We start from the raw sequence: 20,642 nt of genomic DNA, 5'->3' as shown, positions 1-20,642 counted from the left end.
CTAACTGATTTGTGCTTTACTTAGTTTAGGGTTTCTTCAGAGCACTCCTCCACGTGGCTCAGTAGTGGAGCAGAGGAATGTTTCCGGGAGCAAAGCAGTTACTGCACAGGAAGGAACGTTGCTGTAAGGAAGCAGCCAGGGGTGAGACTGAGGGGCTTTAATTTTCAGAACAGCTCTTGTATGAAGGACTGACACTTCCTGGTGTAATCATAGTACCTTCTTTCTGAAATCTTTAATTGCAAAATGTTATGTAGATTCATAGAGAGGTATGAGGGGAGGTTTAGGTCGGATATCAGGACAAACTTCTTTACAGAAAAGGTTGTTAAGCACTGGAATGGGCTGCCCAGGGAGGTGGTTGAGTCACCATCCCTGGATGTGCTTAAAAACCGTTTGGATGTGGTGCTCAGGGCCGTGACTTAGCAGAGGGTTGTTAGAGTAGTGTGGTTAGCTTGTGGTTGGACTTGATGATCTGTAAGGTCTTTTCCAACCTGAGCAATTCCATATTCGATGGTGTGAGCAGTAGTAAGTAACCTAACAGCTGTTGTTCATGTGCTAAATATGGGATCATTGCAGAATAACTGCATCAGACCCACCTCCTGGTTTATGTTGGGATATTTGGATATTGTGACGTTATCTAATCTATCAAACCTAATAAGTCGGACAGTGCTGACTTATTAGAAGGGCAGTTTTCAGTTGAAGCCTTCACCACGCAGCCAGCAGCACGTCTGTCCCAGCACCTCCTGCACCATGAAGTTCTGTTCCCCCTTGCACAGCTGTGCCGTGCGGTTGACGTCTGACACGATCCCGGCTCTTGCCTTGTTGCTGTGACCGTGCGTTCGGCAGTGCAGGCGTTGTGCTTCGTAAAACCCGCTGCTCTTCCCCGTTATTTACAGCACCGCTGCGGTGCAGCGCCTCGCACGCGGTCAGCGCTGCGCTCCGCCCATTCGGCCCCGTTTTTCGGGCTGCGGATTGGCGCGGCGCAGCTCCGCTTCCGGTCGGGGCCCACTTCCTGTCTGACCCCGCATGCGCGGTGACCCCGGAAGCGGCGTCCCGACCTTGCAGGGCAGCAGGGAGCGGCCATGCTGCGGGCGGCGCGGGCGGCGCGGGGCCGCGGGCAGCGGCAGGTAGCGGCAGGTAGCGGGTGGTGCCGTGCGTGAGGCGGGAGCGGGGCGCGGGGTGAGGCGACTCGGGTACGGCGGGCAGGGAGGGCGGAACCCGCCTGCGGGGCGTCCTGAGAGCTCGCTGAGATGGACGGGAGGGACTCCCCGGGGTGCACAGGGAGCGAGAGAAGGGGAAGGCCGGGCGGGGGGTTAGGGGGTGGGTGGCAGAAGGAGCGGGGCTCCACAGCGAAGCGGCTTTCTCCGCTCAGTTCCTCCTCAATGCCTGCCGGCGCTGCTCCTCGGCCATCCTTCCCAACGAGCGGATCCGCAACATCGGCATCTCGGCACACATCGACTCGGGGAAGACCACGCTGACCGAGCGTGTCCTGTTCTACACCGGCAGGATCGCGCAGATGCACGAGGTGGGCGTCGCTGGGACCCCGGGCCTCCTTCTGTGTGAGGAATGGCTCCCTTACCGTGGGGTGGTGCTGTCTCCTGTGCAGATACACGAACCCACCTGTGTGCTTTCATGCTGCATTAGAGGGTTGGGCTGGGGATGCCCAGAGATCCTTTCCATCCCCCCGTTCTGTGCTCTTGTCTCTGGTCAATACGCTGCAGGAGGTGTGAGCGGCTTCTGATTAGCCAAAGGCAGCTGTGCGAAACAGAGAATCCAGGGATGTATTTCTGGGTCCAGGTACATTAGCTTATGGAATTCACAGCAAAGTGTAATTGGCTGCCAGTTGTCGATGATCTCTTTTGTGGCCGATCCTCAGGGGAGCAAAGAATGTTAAAGTATAGGATCAGAGAACCCTTAAGGTTAGGAAAGACCCCTGGAGCCATCTAGTTCCACCATCAGAATAAATGACACTACAAAAAAAATCAGGTTTGTTTGCATTTCAAGAATTGTAAACGATTCTCTTGCATCTCCTTTTCATTGCTACCAGAAAGATGATATTCACCAGATGAAGCATCACCTATAGCAAATTCCCAGTACACCCTCTAGGACTGAAGTTCTTGTTTCTTTTTTTTGCTAAGGTGAGAGGTAAGGATGGAGTCGGAGCTGTCATGGATTCAATGGAGCTCGAACGACAGCGTGGAATCACCATCCAGTCTGCAGCCACATACACCATGTGGAAGGACACCAACATCAACATCATAGACACGCCAGGTAGCAGCAGCTCTGATGCTGTGAGGCTGCCATTCCTTTGTGTGTATGGGGAACGTGGTGCCCTCACTGTGCTAATTAGGGGCTGATGCTGTGCTACTGTGGTGTGTTCCTTATGGCTGGAGATTGATTGCATTGGGTGTTTTCTGCAGCCACGAGGAAACAATTGCTCGTTATTTTTTATCACCTACGAATAACTTTTTTTGTTTTCTTATTGTTACTTAGGGCATGTGGACTTCACCATTGAAGTGGAGAGATCTCTGAGGGTTCTCGATGGAGCTATTCTTGTTCTTTGTGCTGTTGGAGGAGTTCAGTGCCAGACCATAACTGTGAACAGGCAAATGAAACGTTACAATGTGCCATTTTTAACATTCATCAATAAGCTGGACAGGATGGGCTCCAGTCCATCCAGAGCAGTACAACAAATGAGGTATTTATCACTTCAGCTTACTTGTCAGATAGTTCTGAACAGTTCACATAGGAGATTAATGCTGATAATATTGAAAAACGTTTTCTTTTGGAGTTTGTAGGTGCGTTTTGGGAGGTAATGCATGACTTATTCTGACCTACAAAGACTCTCCCTTTTGTCAAGAAAAAGGGAGCGAAACAATAGTTAGCATCAGCCTAAACATACTTGTCTGAGTGTTGGCTTTTTGATGTTTATTTTGTTGCTGGAAGTGTATGTGGAACCACTTCAAAATCAGCCTTTTGATTTTTCCTGGATGCTGGTAGCAGATGCACTGTAGTTCACAGCAGGGCCACGACTCGAGGTTGGCAGTTCCTGGTTCACCTACCTGGAGCCCCACCTGCCCTGTATGTGCCACCTTCCTGTTCCTAATTTCGTCCGTGAGACGTGTATGATAATAGCAAGGGAGAAGGAACTCCCAACAAGTATTAATCTGAAAGTAGGTTGTACTGCCATTTATTTCCCATGGAAGTTGCTTGCTCTCTGTTGGAATATAGAAGTCTGACAGTCACTCAGGTTAAAATGCAAGCAGGCATTTGTCATCATAACAAAGTATGATGCTGTAGTGTAGGATAGGATCTTGCTTAAAAAACATCTGGGACACATGTATGGAAATGACTTTTTTTTTTCTTAATCTATGTTTGCTCACTTTTTCAGGTCCAAGTTAAAACACAATGCAGCTTTTGTCCAGATTCCAATTGGGCTGGAAGGAAACTTTAAAGGAGTTATAGATCTAATAGAAGAAAGAGCTATATATTTTGATGGCGCGTTTGGGTAAGGTTTAAAACTTGTGTGTTTCTTCTACTGAAGTTACTCTTTACATAATTCACCTTCCACCAAGGGAAACCATAGCTTCCCTTCGGAGATGAAGCAGCCTGCTGTTGGGAAGGTTAGGGATGCAGCTTGTGGTAGGGCTGAGGTGTGGCCTCTCAGCTCTCTGGCACAGTGATGGTGCAGTCAGGTTTAGTGAGTGGTGGCTGTAGCAGGAATCGTTCTGTGGCTGTGGTGGGTGGTGGCACTACTCAGCACACAGGGAGCTGGGAGACCTGCTTCATAGCAGGACCTGATAGCTTGCGTTTGGCCTGAGCTTCCCAGGATGATGATACAGTGTGGGTGCAGTTGAACAGCTTACCCTGCAACCTCACAAACTGCAACCTCACAAACTCCAACCATGAGCAGGAAGAACCTTTGCCTGCTAAAGCATCAGAAACAGCAATTTGATGTTCTTGCATACTTTTTTTTACATCCGTATTGCCAGCAAGTTTTTGTTGGTCAGGCCAGTCATCACAATGACTTGGTGACTGGGAGGCTGATCCGTGTGCTGTTCCTTTAGAGCCCCTGTGCTATTTGTGTGTTTAGCCAGACGGTTCGATACGATGAAATTCCAGCTGAGTTTAGAGCTGAGGCTGCAGAACGGCGCTCAGAACTGATTGAATGTGTCGCTAATTCAGATGATCGCCTTGGGGAGCTGTTTTTGGAAGAGAAGGTTCCTACAGTTGCTGATATAAAGGTAACTTTACGTATTTCTTCTTAATGTAGTACCATTCTTTCTCTTCTGAAAATGCTTTTTGGTTTTCTTGAGTTCTGTAGAGTGTGTCATGTCACCTCCTACGGGTGGATTCCCATTGGGTGCTCATTTCAGATTTGGTTTATGATTGGAAAATCAAGTCAGTGGATGGGATTGCAGTCTCTCCTCCAAGGATGATAGATGACTGTGATGTTAGCTTTAGTTGGGACAGACAGACAGTGCTGTGAGTGCGAGGTAGCCTGAGGACACTCACCCTACGGCAGTGCTCTGCAAGCTGGCATTGACCATCGAGCAGCAGGTGAAAAGTCAAGTCCATGTGCAGCTGCTGACACACAGTGAGCTGTTGGGCTTCGTGTTGTGACAGCTGGCAGCATAAGGGAGGGCTGTCTACTTTGTAGGCATGACTCCAACTTGGTGGGTTTTTTTCCCCCTTTTAGCTGCTTTATGGCCGTATGGGGCTGTGAGGCACTGGCACAGGCTGCTCAGAGAGCTGTGGGTGCCCAGTCCCTGGAGGTGCTCAGGGCCAAGTTGGAGCAGGCACTGGGCAATCTGATCTGATGTGGAGCAGCCAGCCCATGGCTGAGGGGTTGGAATTAAATAATTTTTGAGGTCTCTTCCAACCCTGTGCCATTCTGTGGTTCTATGTGGATTCCTTACACCTGGTGCAAGTATTTCTGAGGTCTGGCTCGCTATTTGCCAACACCTCTTGCTACTGTTGGAAGTTAACTTGAGCAATAATCTTCTAATGCCTGCTGTTAGTAGTAATAAATCCATCAAAGGCTGAAACTGCCACAGGGGACCAGTTGCTTAATGTGATAAATTAAAAACTGAGGAAAAAAACAAACAGTGTCTGAAGAGTCTGTTACAGGCAGGCTGCATTTTTTTAGGAGCTGCTGTTGAAGTTTAAGCTGGTTTCTGTGAGTGATGGTGTTGGAGAGGGGGCTGGGGTGAAGTCTGCCTGATACAGCACTTGCCACCTCCTTTTGCTTCTCTGTGCTCGCAGCTGGGCCCTTCAGTTGGGAGCTGAAGCCGAACTGAGACCGAAGTGTTGCATGCAGGAGCTATTTCTGTGCATGCAGCCAGCTGGGCTCAAGTCAGACGTGATCAGTCAGCTCGTGCTCTAAGCAGAGCTTTGACGTTGAAGTCCTCTTATGAGTGTTTGGCTCCTTAGCAATGCGTGGGTGCCTTTGTGTGGCACTCGCTTTTCCTGGTAAGGTCTGCACTGCTTGCTTTCCTGGAAGCTGCACACTCTATCTGTTGGGCTATAGAGCTCTGGCAGCTGCTCAAAGCTGATGGACGTTGCTGTTCCCCCTGAGGTTTGCTTTGAATCTTCATGGCCCCAAAACTTTGATCACTTCTAAATTTGTAACAGATCTCAAGTTGTTTTTTTGTTTGATTGTTTTTGTTTTGTTTTGTTTGCAAGTCCATATATTCCAATTTGAGAGATGGAAGCACAAGGCTTTTGTTTGTTTGTTTTTGTCTTTTTTCAGAAATAAAAAAGAGTTGTAGCTCTTGTTGATATAACTGAGCACTGAGCTATTCCAGTAGTTAAATGCAGTTTTACGAGGCCTGAGCTGTTCAAAGCAGCCCTTCCCTCTTAGATAAAGGCAGAGACAGAAGAGCAATTTCGGAGCCCTGTAGGGATTTCTCTTCCACCTGGAGAGGGAAGTAAAGAAGTGAATGCTGATTACTGGGAGAGGTGAGAGGCTTCCAGCAGCAAGCTACTTTTGATAGCTCCTGCTGAGAGGAGAATCTGTTGCAAAAATGAATTTGTCTATTCAGTGTGCCTCTCCTTCCCACTTCAGAAAGCAAATTAATTACAGATATAATGGCTATAGCATTGGGTTAATTTTTACTAATGTGTCCCTGAAGATGGATTTTCTTTCAGTGGCGAGCAGCCAAGTCTCCAGTGAAAATGTCTTCTCACAGAAACGATGCTAAGTGTTGCTCCTGGCTATCACAGCCCGAGCATATGATGCTTGCTGAAGATCATCTGCCTAAACACGACCTGATTTGCTGCTATCCATAATGCTGCACTTTTGTGAATTCATTAAACCAACAAATTTGAGGAAAACACCTCCTTCTGAAACTGCAAAAGAACATTCTTCCATTCTAACGATTCCCTCTGTCAAAGATCTTATTTTATTTTTCTCTTTTCTCTTTTTTTCGGCTCTGACAGTCCAGATTGCTCTTACCTTTAATTGTAAAGATAGTTTAGTCTTCTCTCCTAAGGTGTTCTAAGTTAAACGCACGGATTAGGTGAGAATACATTTCTTTTAGCTTCATCCCAGAAGACCGGGGCTGCTTTCAGTTGGAGTGAGAGCCTCTGTAGGCGGACACGGGGAGATGGCGTCCTCTAGTGGTAGGGAGAGGTGAGGCCGAGGCAGCAATCTGTCTTGGCTTTGGTCACTGATTTGGGAGGAGTTAGCTTCTGCCCACCTTTCTAAACCTTTACAGGAGACAGCTGTGATAATCGTGGTGGAGCTGTTGGTGCTCTGCAGTGTCATGTGGTGCTTGAGTGGAAGGCACTGAAGAAGCACAAGGCTGAGCCTGCTGGGATATCCTGGAAGGATTCCCAAGGCAGTCACGGCCTCAGCAGCTCTGCAGATCCACGTGACTATGTTCCTCTCGTGTGATGTTAAAGCACTCTTCATCAGAACACGATGAATGCACTGAGCTTATCCAAACATCCTCAAATAGCTAAATTTCTCTTTCAAAAAATCCCACTGTGAGTGCAGCTCCTTTGCAGCCTGCAAAGACGAGAACCTCTGAAACACTGCATGGCACTGCATTGGACTCCTGGAGCTGTTGCAGGATAGTAATGCTCTGATATTTTTCCAGCTTGCAATCAGAAGAGCAACTTTGAAGAAGTCCTTTACCCCAGTGCTTGTGGGAAGCGCTTTAAAGAACAAAGGAGTGCAGCCGTTGCTGGATGCTGTCCTAGAATACCTCCCAAACCCTTCAGAGGTGGAGAACTATGCTATTCTTAACCAGGGGTAAGTGCTTTGGTCTTGGGATTGTGTACTGTGCAATGGGAAACTCAGTAATATGTGGTCATTTACCATTTGCATAATGCAATTTTAACTTTGTACTTCATTCTAACGCTAAGAAGGCTCGCTTCTCATTTGAGGCTAGCTGTTTATACTCGTAATAGACTTCTGATAAGTGCCAGTGGTAAATATCATAGTTCAAATGTCCTTTTTGGGATCTGCTGCAGTTTTCCTGAGATCTTTTTCTCAGCACGTGACAGTTACATGTGTGAGCATCTTCTAAGTGTCTGTTATAAACCTGTGAAACCAAGGGCTCTCAGCACTTCCCAAGGCAACTCACAATTTAAGGAAACTGGCATGTTTTCTTTGTAACAAACTCACTGTCCATCCCTGTGTGTGTTTGTTTTAAAGAGATTCTGAGGACAAAGCTAAGTTCCTGTTGAACTCTGCTCGAGACACCTCGCAGCCTTTTGTGGGCCTTGCTTTTAAGCTGGAGGTAAGCTGTTTAATGCTTAATGCAGCAAAAACAGTAAAGAAGCAGAGCATTTCCTCTGAGAATTGTTGGGGTAGTTCAGGTTTTCATTTGGAAAGTGGCTGCCCAAATTGGAGTTAATACATGCCTCTGTCGTGAAGGCTTAGGAGTAGTAAAGTTGGTGAAGTAAGGAAAATTGCCAGTAAGTGTCAAGTTCATTTCCAGAGCCAGAGGTGAAAGCTGAGGCTATGTTAAACACAGCTTCGCATACACGTGTGGTGTATAAATTCAAAGCAATCATTTGCTCAGTCAGTTCAGATTATACATCAAACAGGAACTGGCTTGACTCCAAGGAGGACTTTGTCTGATTTGTAATGACTTTTGATTTCAGGCTGGCCGTTTTGGGCAGTTAACCTATATTCGAGTTTATCAGGGGATGCTGAAGAAATCTGATTATATTTTTAACACGAGGACTGGGAAGAGAGTGCGTGTGCAAAGACTGGTCCGTATGCACTCAGACAACATGGAGGTGAGTGAGAGGTGCAGCCCAGGGACGCGGATTGCATTTTGAGTCACCCTTACTAAACTGGCTTCTCGTATTTCAGGTATGATGTGATATATCAAATTTCTGCTTTTGTTGTTGACATATACCTTCTGTAGCACTGAATAAGGAAGTGAAAATGATCTTCAGTGTATTATTTCCACTGACGTGGAAGAGTCTTTGACCAAAAAGAACTTAAAAAGGCTTTGAGGTGATAGCTAAAGCAAGCTGGCTGTGTATGGCCATGTTCTGTACTTGTGGGAGAGGGGAAGCAGGATTGGTAAAACATGCAGCAATGTTTCCTTTCATGTGATTGTTTAATGTTATTCTTAAACTGAAAATTGGTTCTCAAACCGCTGCAAGTTCCACCCTTTCCTGTTGAAAATTCCTTAACTCTATAGCTGGGTCAAGTCTGCCTGTAAAATGTTCTGTTGTTTGCTTTGCATCCTTACCCTAGAGCTGAGGAATGCTTTTCAGGTGTTTGCCTTGAAGAAAAAGGAGCTTACCTTTAAACACAGTATTTATATCTCTGCTTAAAACCAAATGCAGTTTGTAATACTGTCGTCTCTCTCAGTGTTCTCTAAATAGTGCACTCTTCTTTCTTAAGGATGTAAATGAAGTTTATGCAGGAGACATATGTGCACTGTTTGGAATTGACTGTGCCAGTGGGGATACGTTCACGGATAAAACCAGCACTGACATTTCCATGGTAAGTGTGCCTCCTCCTCTGTGTGCTTCATTTTGTTGTAAAAGTTTTTAATGTTTTGTCCAGTTAAATGTTTTTTATACACAATATATACAGAAGTGCAGATAATTGTTGTGATACGCCTTGGGAATCCTATCTGTGTAGAGGTATAGAGATACACGTTCGTTTGCTACACTTGACATCAAATGCAGAAGTTTAATGTCAGCAAACTGTTGGAAGCATTCCTGCATCATCTGCTGACCATGGGCTACTGAATACTGAGAGGGTGTTGTTACTCCAGAACTGCTGAACTGTGTATCTGTGTACATGTTTGCACAGATCACTTCTATTTAGGAATGCATTTATAAAACCTGATGGGAAGCAGATTTTTCTAAGTAGCAGATTTTTCTAAGAGATCACCTTGCATCTAAGTTGGTACTGGAAATATTATGGTTGGCATATGTTACATAGCAGCCCTCTAATAATCCTGGGGAGAATTACATGGTTCTGGTGCCCTGGCACAAGTGTTAAACACAAGTGTGATAAGAACAGCAGTCATCTGTTTGTGAGCCAGAATTCTGGTGACTGATATTTTTTGGAGAAGTCACAAGTACAGCAAAACTTGACTGTGTGGTCTCTTCCTTTATGACCTGCAGGAATCAATACACGTCCCTGATCCCGTCATTTCAGTAGCTATGAAGCCTTCCAGCAAGGTAGGAGCCTGTGGACCAACCTTTTTCTGACTGAATTACCTTTACTGCTGCCTTTATGGGCTGGTTTGCAGGGAAATGCAGTATCTATAGACTAAATGAGTGTTGTTTTAAAGTATTCTGTTGAAAGCACCTAAGAATATATTCATGTGATATCTGGTGTTAGGTGGTAGTAGGGAACTATACATACATAAGATGTGTGACTTTGATCTGCATTTATCATGGACTTGAAGTATCTGGAGAAATAAATACAGCTGTAAATGTGTGACTGCTTCAGAAAATAAAATCGTGAGAGTAGAAATAATAACTGACAGGAAAGTGTGAGGCTTGATTGCCTTCTGAATGTTGAATTAATGTTTTCTTCGCATGTGTAACTGATTTTTAGAATGACTTCGATAAATTTTCCAAAGGCTTGAGTCGCTTTACAAGGGAAGATCCCACTTTTAGAGTCCACTTTGATGAGGAGAGCAAAGAGACCATTGTTTCTGGAATGGGAGAACTGCACTTAGAAATCTATTCCCAGGTAATTAGACTCTGCTATTGACTATTTTGCCAACCAAGAATTCCTCCTTTCTGTCTGAAACATTGCATTGCTGTATGAAAATCTATCTGCAGGGGGGCTAATTGGTGGCAGTTTTTAGGCCTGGTTTTGTACCTGGGTGCCTCGGGTGTTACCGAGTTTACAGAATCCTTTGGAGGTGCACAACTTCGTTTTTTATTTTAGTCTAATAAAGCAGATATATTTGAAACGTTGAAAAAATGAAGAAAAGGTGGCTTTTGTTTTGGAAAACCTAAGCTTTGATAAAATAGTGAGATGTTTTCCTTTTACTGTATCAGAAGCTACAGCCCCTGTACAAGAATGACTGCGGAATGACAGCACCTTATTTTTAACATGGTTTTCTTGAAGGAGAGAAAACAAAAACACCAGAAAAACCCAATTCAGCCCAACCAGAACCCAAAAAAATAGTTAACCTTTATCACGTTTCTCATTCCAAAAAGATCTATAATAAAGTTATTGCTGAAGTGTAGCAACAACTCCACATTTCATTCCACTTTCTTTTCTGCAGCGAATGGAAAGAGAATATAGTTGCCCTTGCACCATGGGAAAGCCAAAAGTTGCCTTCAGGGAGAACATCTCTGCACCTGTGCAGTAAGTATTCCTTCTAGCAACAGTTTTTTCTGATCTGTTTTGATGCAGAATTTGATTACATGGTAGAGTGAGTGCCTGTTGGATTATCAGATTGAAGCACTGCATACAGGAAACAAAGTTTCTTTGAATAATGACTCTTCCTACATTGATTGTGTTCACCAAATCACCTTATGTACCCCTCCTGAAATGGTTATGGCAGCATCTGTGCTTCTTGCATTGCAATTTTGGGTGCTCCATTAGTCCAGTGCATGTTTTGGCTGACGGCTGTTCTGTGTTACTTGAACACCACGCTGCGGGTGCCAGAGAACTTTCATTTGCCATGGAATAATCTCCTGTGGGTAGAAAGTAAACATGTAAGACGTGAGAAGGTATTTTCTTTGAACAATTCTGAACTGCAGCTTCTTCCCTTTATGCCTGATCAGTTTGGTACTATCTCCCACGAGGAGAGAGCTGTAAATGGGACAAGTATACTGAAGCTCTGCTGTTCACAAGAAGTGCCTGGAAATCAGCTGAAAATTACTTTCTTGGTACAAACTGGAGAGCTGCTGTCTCCTGCTTGCATAGGGACAGACGCAGATAATGCTGAGGCAGGTGGGTGATCACTGCCCTCACCTCACCCGTTTCAGTTGCTGACCTCCAGGCACCAGATCTGTGAACACCTCCCCAGCTTTGTGTCCAAGTTCAAAGTTATACAGCTGGCAGTATAACAGTAGGAAAACCTTTTTAGGAAGAGGATTTTTTTTTACCTGGGACACATTTTCGTGAAGTAGAATCATGTAGTCAAATTCCAGGAGTTCATCAGTTCTTTTCTGGAAAGAGAAGATGAAAAGGGCTGAACTTGGGAACCTTCCCCATCTTAAAAGTAGCAAATCAGTTCACTTTGGGCAGTGAAAGTCCTTTCTGAAGACTTCTGATGTATTGGGTTTTGTAAACAGGAGCTCCTCTTTCTCTGTTCTGGCTTACACACTCAATTTCCTCAAGCTTAAAGTGTCCTTTGCTTTAGGATTTACTCTTAATTCACGGTGTATTTTTTCCAAATAGACAAACAGAGAAGTACTGAGAGAATCTACAGAATTCTGTGAAATTAAAACTGAGTATTCTTTTTCTGATAATAAACTTTCTGGAAGCAAGTTGCCTGTTTCAGGTTAAAAGCCTTCAAGGCCTGTTGATGATGGCAGCTATTGACTGCTAATTTGAATATTGAGATTTGGTGGTCATTTATTTGTGAGCTTAGCTGCTCAGGGTAAACACAGTACTTCTAATCACTCAAAAATTAGTGAAAATAGAAAATACTTTTTCCTGCAGTGTTCTGTTCCCCTGCACTCTGGTCACCTGTTTTCCTTCCTTACCATAAACTCACGAAGCTGATGTAAATCTATCTTGCTGTAATTGACCAAACTTTAAAGATCAGGTAGGAAGCTAACCCTGAAGTACTGTAGAAATGGACAAATGAGTCATTAAAAAAAAAAATTATAAAACAATTCTGAAATACAAATATTTCAGCTAAAAATGGATGCTAAAATATGTCTTTCTCCCAGAATAAAAACCAGCGTTACTAACAGTAAGTTTGGGAAAAAAGAAGTGAGAAAAGTTAATGTTAAGGTTGGAATTAAGTCATTATTTTCTTTCTCGATTAGCATTTTGAGGTGAACTGCCAAACGGATGGAAACTGGAATACTGCAGACAAAAAGCAATGTAGATTGTATTTTATTGAAGTTGAGATGGCAGCCATTGCTATTTGTCTAGACTTGAGTATTGCGGAGATGTCAAGCAGTGTTATGGTGACTGATTGCCAGATCATGATGTAAATCAAGAGATGAAAGAGAATATTCCAATATGTGTTATGCAGGTGCAAGAATACTGTCAGCTCAGCCTACGTTATAAATGGAAGGCAGGAAAGCAATATAAAACTGTAATCAAAGGGATGGACCCCTAAGTGGAAAAGTCAATTTTTCTAACTAAGCATCGAATACTGCTCTTGCAAAGAGACAGTTTCTATAAGCAACATTTATGAGGAGAAGAAATGATCTAAATAAACACCCAGGCCATCAGTGAAAGCATTTGTGACTTGCTAGAGGAAAGAGGTGGGTGGTACAGAAACCTTAAGCAGTGGCTTTAAAATGAACCAGACTATGATGTTCAGACACAGTTGAGATTTCTTGCTTGGTCTTGGTCTCAGCTGTAGGTTGGTACATGCCACACTTGTTCAGCTCCTAAATGTTAGGAAATCTTCCTTGCAGTGCATTGATGGTAACTCACCACTTGCTTCACGTGTTTAATCTGGGCAAGTTGGTACTTAGTATTCTCAGTTGAGTTCTGCCATATCACATAGCCAGAGGCAGCCCAGGCAAGTGCTCTGATGGGCTGCATTTCTGGGGACACATTGCCATAGCTGTCTGAGAAACAAAACAAGTACATGTTAAAGATTCACTGAGTCACGGGCATTAATAGGATCTTACAGTGTAGTACATTGGGTCTGATGCTGAAACCTGGGGGATCTGGCTTACGTTCCTTGCTGTGTCACAAACCTGGTGTTATCATCTTGGAATAGCTGCTATGTCACTCCTGTGTCCGTTTCCCCTCCCACTTCTTCCCCTTAACACATGTTCTGTAAAGTCTTCACTGGGGTATCTAATGCACAACACTAGGAACAGTCACAGGCAGCACAACAATGACAGTTAAAGCAATGGAGGACAAATTGTGTATCACCTCTGGATTTTAGAGCTGATGAATGATTTTGGGCATGTTGTGACTGACATATCACTTAGCATAAGAGAAAGTGAAGAGGTATGTATTCAGAGCAGGCCAGCAGCCTGATCTCCCTCTGTCCTGCCTTGTATTCTGTGGTCTCCCATAGCATCATGGACCTCCACCAGTTCAGTTCAGTTTTGCTTCTGGCCACGGAACGCATTCTCTCACTCCTTTCTTGCCCAGGTCCCTTCTTTGTACCTGGTATGTTCTCTGCCTCGAGCTCTTTTTTCAGGCTCTTGATTCGATTGTAGAATGTGTTATCTGCTTCATCTGTGTTCTTAAGTTCTCCTTCAATTGTAAATTGCACATCTGGAGCACTCTTTTTGTTGCCCAGATGATAAAGAACCTCAGCAGTGCAGTTAAGAGTACTGTCCTGTTACAGAGTTAATTAAATGCATTAATATTTGGTTAAATACATGTGTAATATTATAATTTACACCTCTACAATGTATATTTTTCCCTTAGTATGGCCCATAGAGATTTGTGATTATGTAAAACAAGGCTACATTCATAGCACCTCTGTGAATATATTTTAAAGGCATTTTTCCTTTCGCAGAGATCTAAAACCCCGTGTGTGGGACACAGTGTGTTATTGTGTTCTTCAGCTGGAGTTGTAGATTCACATAACTTCAACTCAAAATTGAATGATGTTGAAACCTCCTTATCATGTTACACATCAGTAGTGTCAACTTCTGCCCATAGAATGTTAACAAAATAAATCTGAACTCACCTTCTCAAATATGTCTTCTAACACGAATTCCAGGTGGTATTTGTGCCCGATACCATCAATATCCTAAGCAGGGAGAACAATAGGAATATGTATTTTGTAAAATACTGAATTACTTGGCATCCTGGAGAGGATTCTCATTATTGTAAGATGGGCTCCAGCAGCATCACTCCACGTCATGCATAGAGCTCAGCTTCTCTTCGATTTCTTCCTGCTGAAAGATTGCTCATTTGCTGTGCACCTGGTGTGACACCCAGTTAGTGCCTCCGTGTCACTCTCTGGTCTGGCATACCACTTAATTGCCATCTGTGGGCTTCCAGGATCATAGAATCCTTAGAGTTGGAAGGGACCTCTGGAAGCCATCTAGTCCAGCTCCCCTGCACTGCTCGGGGACAGCACAGCTCCATCAGGTAGCACAGGGCCTTATCCAGCCTCACCTCGACAAGCTCCAAGAATAGGGCGTCCAGCACATCGCTAGGCACCCTGTGCCAGTGCCTCAGCACCCTGGCTGTGGAATTTTTCCCTTCTATCTAACCACAGTCTCTACCCTCTTTCATCTTGAGGCCGTTTCCCCTTGCTCTGTGCCCACACACCCTGCTGCAGAGTCTGCCTGATGCACTGTGCAGGGACTCACTTGGGCTCTGTATCTTGACTTCGTTTTGTGCTTTATAAAGAATTGTTTCGTGCCTTTTTTCCCAGTATAGAATACCTATACTGTAACGAAGTAACCAGGTTATCTTTGCTGTAAGCCGCCTACTAACAGGCTCACGGACGAAGCAGGAGCAGTTCTGCAGTGCAGGGCCTCTGTGCTCCTCAGCAGCCTTTCCCCTTACCTGCGGGCAGCCCTTACCTCCCTGTGGGCACGGCGCACGTCCCGCAGCACCCAGCCGTGCCCGGGGCTCCCGTGGCGGTGGCTGATGCAGGCCGTGGCCAGGGCTGCTGCTCGGCTGGCAGGGCCGTGGGCTGGCGGCAGCTCCGCCATGGCGCAGGGGAGGCCGTGGGCTGGGTGCTGGCAGCAGGAAGCGGGCCGGCAGCTCCCGCCTGCTGGGGTTGGGTTGGGGAGGAGCGGAGCTGCGGCCCTCCTCCTCCTCTCCTCCTCCTGTTCCCGAGGGAATGAGCTGCACCAGAGTGCTCTGTGGGAGGGAACTGTTGGCATGTGTGGAAATAATGTCAGATCTTGCACAAGCGAGCAAGCCTGCAGGCAGTCAGGATTGCACTGATGGGGCTCTGGGTGTCCCTGTGCATTGCATGGAGTGGGTCTGGTGGCCGTTAAGGGTCCCTTCCAACACAAACTGTTCTATGGTTCTAGTGTTGCTTACCATATGCAGGAGTATGTTGGTCCTGAGACCAAATGATTGCTGTCTTTAGGCTCCAGCTTGCAGCGTAGACATTTGTGTTATTCCTTGAATGTCTGAATGCTCTCAGCTGTTGTTTCAGTCATTTGTACAACAGTAAGCCGAGTGAAATAAAACGCAGAATGGGAGCTTCTTCCTTTTAAAGCCACGAATAGAGTATAGTTGGTGTGATGAATAACATCGTGTGGGGTTTTGTCTGTTTGTTCTTAGTTTTGAATACACGCACAAGAAGCAGACTGGTGGAGCAGGGCAGTATGGCAAAGTTATAGGAGTCCTCGAGCCCCTGGATCCTGAGGACTACACAAAAATTGAATTTGAAGACAGAACCATTGGCACAAATATTCCAAAGCAATTTGTGCCCGCTGTTGAAAAGGTACAAAGCAATTTGTGTGTGATACAAGAAATACTGATTCTTGTTTTTTTTTCTTGTTATTCTGTTACCATTTACTTCTGTCTTGCCCCAGGCAAGGAGATTTTTCCCATTACTTCAGAGGAAGCTGAATCAAATTTCCATGCTTTTGCTTAATATCTTACATTCCTAGCTTTTCCACTTAATTTAGAACCTGCTGTTTGTTTTCTTTGGTAGCGTGTGCTTGCTCTGTTTCCATAGCAGTGCCTCAGTTAAAAAACAAAAAAAAAAGGCAGGCTTTCCTTTTGGACACTGAAACAAACCTCCTTCTGATGAGCTTGCTTTTTGATTTTCATTTTCTGCTTTTAATTCTAGCGATGTAATTCTCATCCCTGATGATTACATATTTTTTTGTGATTTCTCTGAGACCAGATACATAGAAAACTGCAACTTCGTTTGATGTATGAGTTACCTAATTGTCTGTTTTACCACTTATGTTTGCTTCCTCTGTGTAACTGTATGATTTCTCACTTGTTTGTGTATCCATCTTAGCATGATCTTTGCATTCCTTAATCAAATTTGATTTTTCCTGAGTCTTGGAAAAAACAGATGGTCTGAGAAGAAGTGCTCTGAGAAAAGGCTTACTCTTCAATCAAATAGTTAAAGCATTCATTCAGTTTTTGGTTATACAGTCCCTTAACAAAGAAAATCCTGAGTACATTCCTTTTTCTTGCCTTCTGGTTTGTTGCATGATTTTTCTTTTAAGATAGTACTAAATTAAGGTACCAAAGAATGACAGTAAAAAGTTTTCAAACTTTTGGAGTAAGAAGTTTTCCCCACTCCATTCTGTTTTTTCCATCTTCTTAACAAGCAGGAAAGTCCATTGGCTTGTTGTGGGATTGCTGCTAGAAATCGTGAAAGGGATTTTTTGGTAGTTCTGGTTGGATTTTGGTGTTTGGGTTTTTTTTTTTTTTTTTAAAGCTTAATTTCAATCTGCAACGTGCTGATTTTGAGGTGGTGTTTGACAGGGATTCCGAGATGCATGTGAAAAAGGTCCAGTGTCAGGGCACAAGATTTCTGGAGTCCGATTCGTCTTAGAAGATGGTGCACATCACATGGTGGACTCCAACGAGTTCTCTTTCATCAGAGCAGGAGAAGGAGCCCTAAAGCAAGGTATAAACCTGAGTAGTCTGAATGTGTGGTCCTACTGGCTTCCTCATTGGTGGAGCAGAATGTAACATCCTCATTTCTTTAGGTTACCTGGTGTATCTATACACGCGTTTGAATTTTGGCTGGTTCCATAGCAAATAACGTATGCTAGAAGGCAGATTCATCTTAGGGTTGTCAGAAGGAAATCCTTTTTCCTAGATAAGAGTAAAGAGAAACCGACAACTTCATCTTTTTAGAGGTAACAACAAAACAGAACAACCATTTTGCCAAACTGTGTGCCTGCCAGCATTGCCATCTCTGGAATAAAGGGTGGGGGGGGAGTTGGAACTCCAAATAGTCAGTAGTGTTTTCCTCATTTGTTTAAGTAGCATTCAGCATTAACTGTAAACAGTTCTTTGCTATGCAAATGGGTATCTTGAGTGAAACCAGGCTTGTTCCTTTCTTTTTGTAGCTGCGTGTGAATGTAGCTGGAGGTTAATTTATGCAGTCTTGCAAAACACAACTTCATGTTTCTGCTCACTTTTGTTGTCGTGGGAAATGTTGTATAAGTTGTCACTCCTGGCCTCATCACTGAGGCAGCTTTGGGAGGCTTCTTGCAAGGCCAAGTTAAGAATCGTTTAATGTCCATGGTTTAGGTAGACATATATAAGAGTACATTTAATTAATTTCTTTCCTCCAGCTATGGAAAGTGCTGCTGTGCGTCTGCTTGAGCCCATTATGGCGGTGGAGGTGATGGCACCCACAGAGTTCCAAGGAGCAGTGATAGCAGGCATTAATCGCCGTCATGGAGTCATCACGGGGCAAGATGGCACTGAAGGTTACTTCACTCTCTATGCGGAGGTGTGTGCTGCTCCCTGGTACCTCTCTCTTCTCTTTTGACTCTGTTGCTGTTTGCCTGGTTGGCTGCAGTTTTAAATGTTAGCAGAGTTATTCAGTGGACGAGCAGGAATTTTCCATCTGTGGAAGTGCGTTGTGCAATATTAGTAAGGCTGTTACCTGTTATAAATCTGTTCTGCTTTGGAGAAGCCAATTTATTACCTAGGACCGTATGGTGGCAGAGGAAGGAACACGGTTTTGTTGAGACTGGCTGTGTTGCCTTGGAGTGAAATCTGTGCACTAATACTGATGCACAGAGTTATGGAGCATCTTTCAACTCTTTATATCATAATTGAGATTATTTGAGTGATATCCAATAGTAGGTGAAAAAATATCTTATAAGAATGATGTGCTTTGATTTTTAGGTGCCACTGAATGATATGTTTGGATATGCCACTGAGCTGCGGTCTTGCACGGAGGTAAGTATTCTTGGTGCTTTTTGCTAAATGTACTTACGTAAATTGAATATGCTAATTTGCATCACTGTTACCATAGTGTATGCATCAGTAAAAGTGATAAAAATCACAATACTATTAATGATAATAGGAAAATAACTTTAATTATCGTTACTTTAACTGGTGTTTAATTAACGTAGCTATCGCTAGCCTCATGTGGGCAAAAATTCTTGCATCCTTTGGAGAGGGAAGAAATTCAGGGTTGCAAATACTACAGAGTGATAGAGAATCAGTAGAGGTCTTACATTCAGAGTCTGGAAAAGTGTAGGCATGCTCCTTAAGTTACTGATTTCTGCAAGTAGGTGAGACTTTAGACAGCAGTGCTCACGTTAATAAGTTCCTTTCCTAACAACACACACCCTTAGAGTTAGATGCTCACTGAACACATATTTGAATCAGTTGAGATTGTTTTCTTTGTGTGTTAATTAAAATTTTCTTTGTGTGTTAATTAAAATTTTCTTTGTGTGTTAATTAAAATTTTCTACTCTAGCTATAGTGATACACAAATACCTGTATTCTCTGAGCATTCACATTATTACTGCAGACAACCTTACAATCTTGTCTTAAATAACGTTCAGATACTGTTTATCTTTGGGTCTCTATCTACACGCCTCAGTACAGTGTTTGTGTGCTTCACTGTAAGTTATTTGTGCACATTAGGTCACAGATTGGAGTATGGCCTACAGCTAAGGAAGGTTTCTTGCTTAGCATCCTAACTCTGACTATTCTTTCTCCAACTCTTCAGGGAAAAGGTGAATATACAATGGAATACAGTAAGTATCAACCATGTTTGCCCAGTACTCAAGAAGAAATAATTAACAAATACCTCGAAGCAACAGGACGACTTCCTGCAAAAAAGGGCAAAGCTAAAAGCTGACTTTTCCTCTGGAGTACATGGAACAGTTTTCACAGTCTTCTGGAAGAGCTCGGTTGCTCAGACATAGAAGCAGTTGAGCCTGGCTAGAAGTTGTGCAGGCTGCAGTGGGACTCAGACTTACAATTCCATCCTAATATCCTTCCTTCGTGGTATTGTCAGCAGTCACTGGGAGATGACAGCTGAATTGTTCAGATGTAAATGCTGCTCATTGACAAAATACAGAAACGCTATAACATTGGTAAGAATTTGTCCGGAAATTTGTCTTAATTCTTCTGTATTAAAATAATTTTATTTTTTTACTTGATAAATAATTATTTTGTAAGTAGACTAATTACTGTTTCTCTGAAAGTTTGGAGGCTTTAATTTAGGAGATTGAACAGAAGCTCTGGATAGGCATGGGAAATGAATTGTTATGTGCTGTTGTTTTTAATGCTAGTGCTCCAAGCACGGATCCTTTTGTTCCTGCAGTTCACTGACAGCATACAGTCCACAGAATGAATGTTTTCCCCCTCGTTCTTCAGAAACAACAAAGCCATAATGAAATGGACGAGGTCATCTGCCAGTGCAGTTAACTTCCCAGCAGTCTGCTTATCACTCGTGGTTCAAGGCATTTGAAAAGGGTTGACAGGAAAGGCCTTAGAAGTTAATTCTTTTCAAAATTGGGAGCAGTAAGATTTTATTATATGTTCTTACTTTCTTGGCATTTATTCAGAAAATGAAGGGATTCCTTTATTTTTTTAGAACCCTGGAGTCAGGAGAGCATGCTGCTGCTGCTATTTAGCTTGGGAATCAGCTGGGTAGATCTTTCTTATTCGTACAGGAGAGCTCAAACAAGGATGTGACAATTAGGTGAGAAAGAGAAGATATAATCATCAATTTTCATTTGATTATTACCAGATCTACTCTGGGCTTTGGTTGCACACTCTCTTTTCCTGACTTATTCAGTTTAGCAGCATTTTTGCAGATTTCCAGTAAACAGAGGAGGAAGTTCCAGTCCAAAACCAACTCCATTCCTGGCACAGGATCGTGGTTGATGTTTACCAGATGCAGATAGTACTGCAGTGGCTGGGCTTCTTTTCTTCAGCATTCAGAGAAATGCAGTGGAAATGACTTATTTTAAACTTGGAATGGAAACAGTGTCAGAGATTTGTCAGGGGCATGTAAATGGTAACGAGGTGCAGGTACGGTGTTGTGTAGAAGCATGTTGTTGCTTTGGGCTACATCTTTTGTGATTCCCTCACATCTGTAGCTTTTGTTCTTGTGAAAATGTTCAGC

At 43.7% G+C, this 20,642-nt stretch overlaps 2 protein-coding genes across 5 annotated transcripts; one reads left to right on the top strand and one right to left on the bottom strand.

The window, feature by feature from the left end:
• The first annotated feature begins 4 nt into the window (after positions 1 to 4).
• On the top strand, positions 5 to 19,666 carry GFM1 (G elongation factor mitochondrial 1). Of its 4 annotated transcripts, none has more exons than XM_031555019.2 (18): positions 5 to 141; positions 1,370 to 1,522; positions 2,136 to 2,268; positions 2,491 to 2,695; positions 3,389 to 3,505; positions 4,091 to 4,241; positions 7,101 to 7,255; positions 7,661 to 7,745; positions 8,113 to 8,250; positions 8,870 to 8,971; positions 9,604 to 9,660; positions 10,043 to 10,180; positions 10,725 to 10,807; positions 15,851 to 16,013; positions 17,018 to 17,162; positions 17,839 to 17,999; positions 18,401 to 18,454; positions 19,236 to 19,666. In XM_031555019.2, exons 2-18 carry the CDS (start codon positions 1,514 to 1,516, stop codon positions 19,365 to 19,367), a joined length of 2,028 nt encoding a protein of 675 aa, XP_031410879.1. In that variant the 5' UTR covers positions 5 to 141; positions 1,370 to 1,513; the 3' UTR covers positions 19,368 to 19,666. The 4 variants fall into 4 exon arrangements, 3 of the variants coding, with proteins under 3 accessions (XP_031410879.1, XP_085089076.1, XP_085089077.1); XM_085232950.1 differs by lacking the exon at positions 5 to 141 and adding an exon at positions 982 to 1,124; XM_085232951.1 differs by lacking the exon at positions 5 to 141 and adding an exon at positions 1,024 to 1,134.
• LXN (latexin) lies at positions 10,539 to 15,349 on the bottom strand. The gene is made up of 6 exons (XM_085232955.1): positions 15,136 to 15,349; positions 14,289 to 14,351; positions 13,757 to 13,931; positions 13,067 to 13,203; positions 11,554 to 11,616; positions 10,539 to 11,139 (listed from the first exon to the last, which is right to left on the bottom strand). The coding sequence occupies exons 1-6, from the start codon at positions 15,265 to 15,267 to the stop codon at positions 11,044 to 11,046; spliced, it is 666 nt and encodes a 221-aa protein (XP_085089081.1). The 5' UTR covers positions 15,268 to 15,349; the 3' UTR covers positions 10,539 to 11,043.
• Positions 19,667 to 20,642: the final 976 nt, after the last annotated feature.

The sequence above is a fragment of the Meleagris gallopavo genome, chromosome 11 (assembly GCF_905368555.1).
Source record: "Meleagris gallopavo chromosome 11, MGAL_WU_HG_1.1, whole genome shotgun sequence".
NCBI lineage: Eukaryota > Metazoa > Chordata > Aves > Galliformes > Phasianidae > Meleagris > Meleagris gallopavo.
Note: the sequence above shows the minus strand (reverse complement) of the source record. Positions and strands in the feature narration are given on the sequence as shown.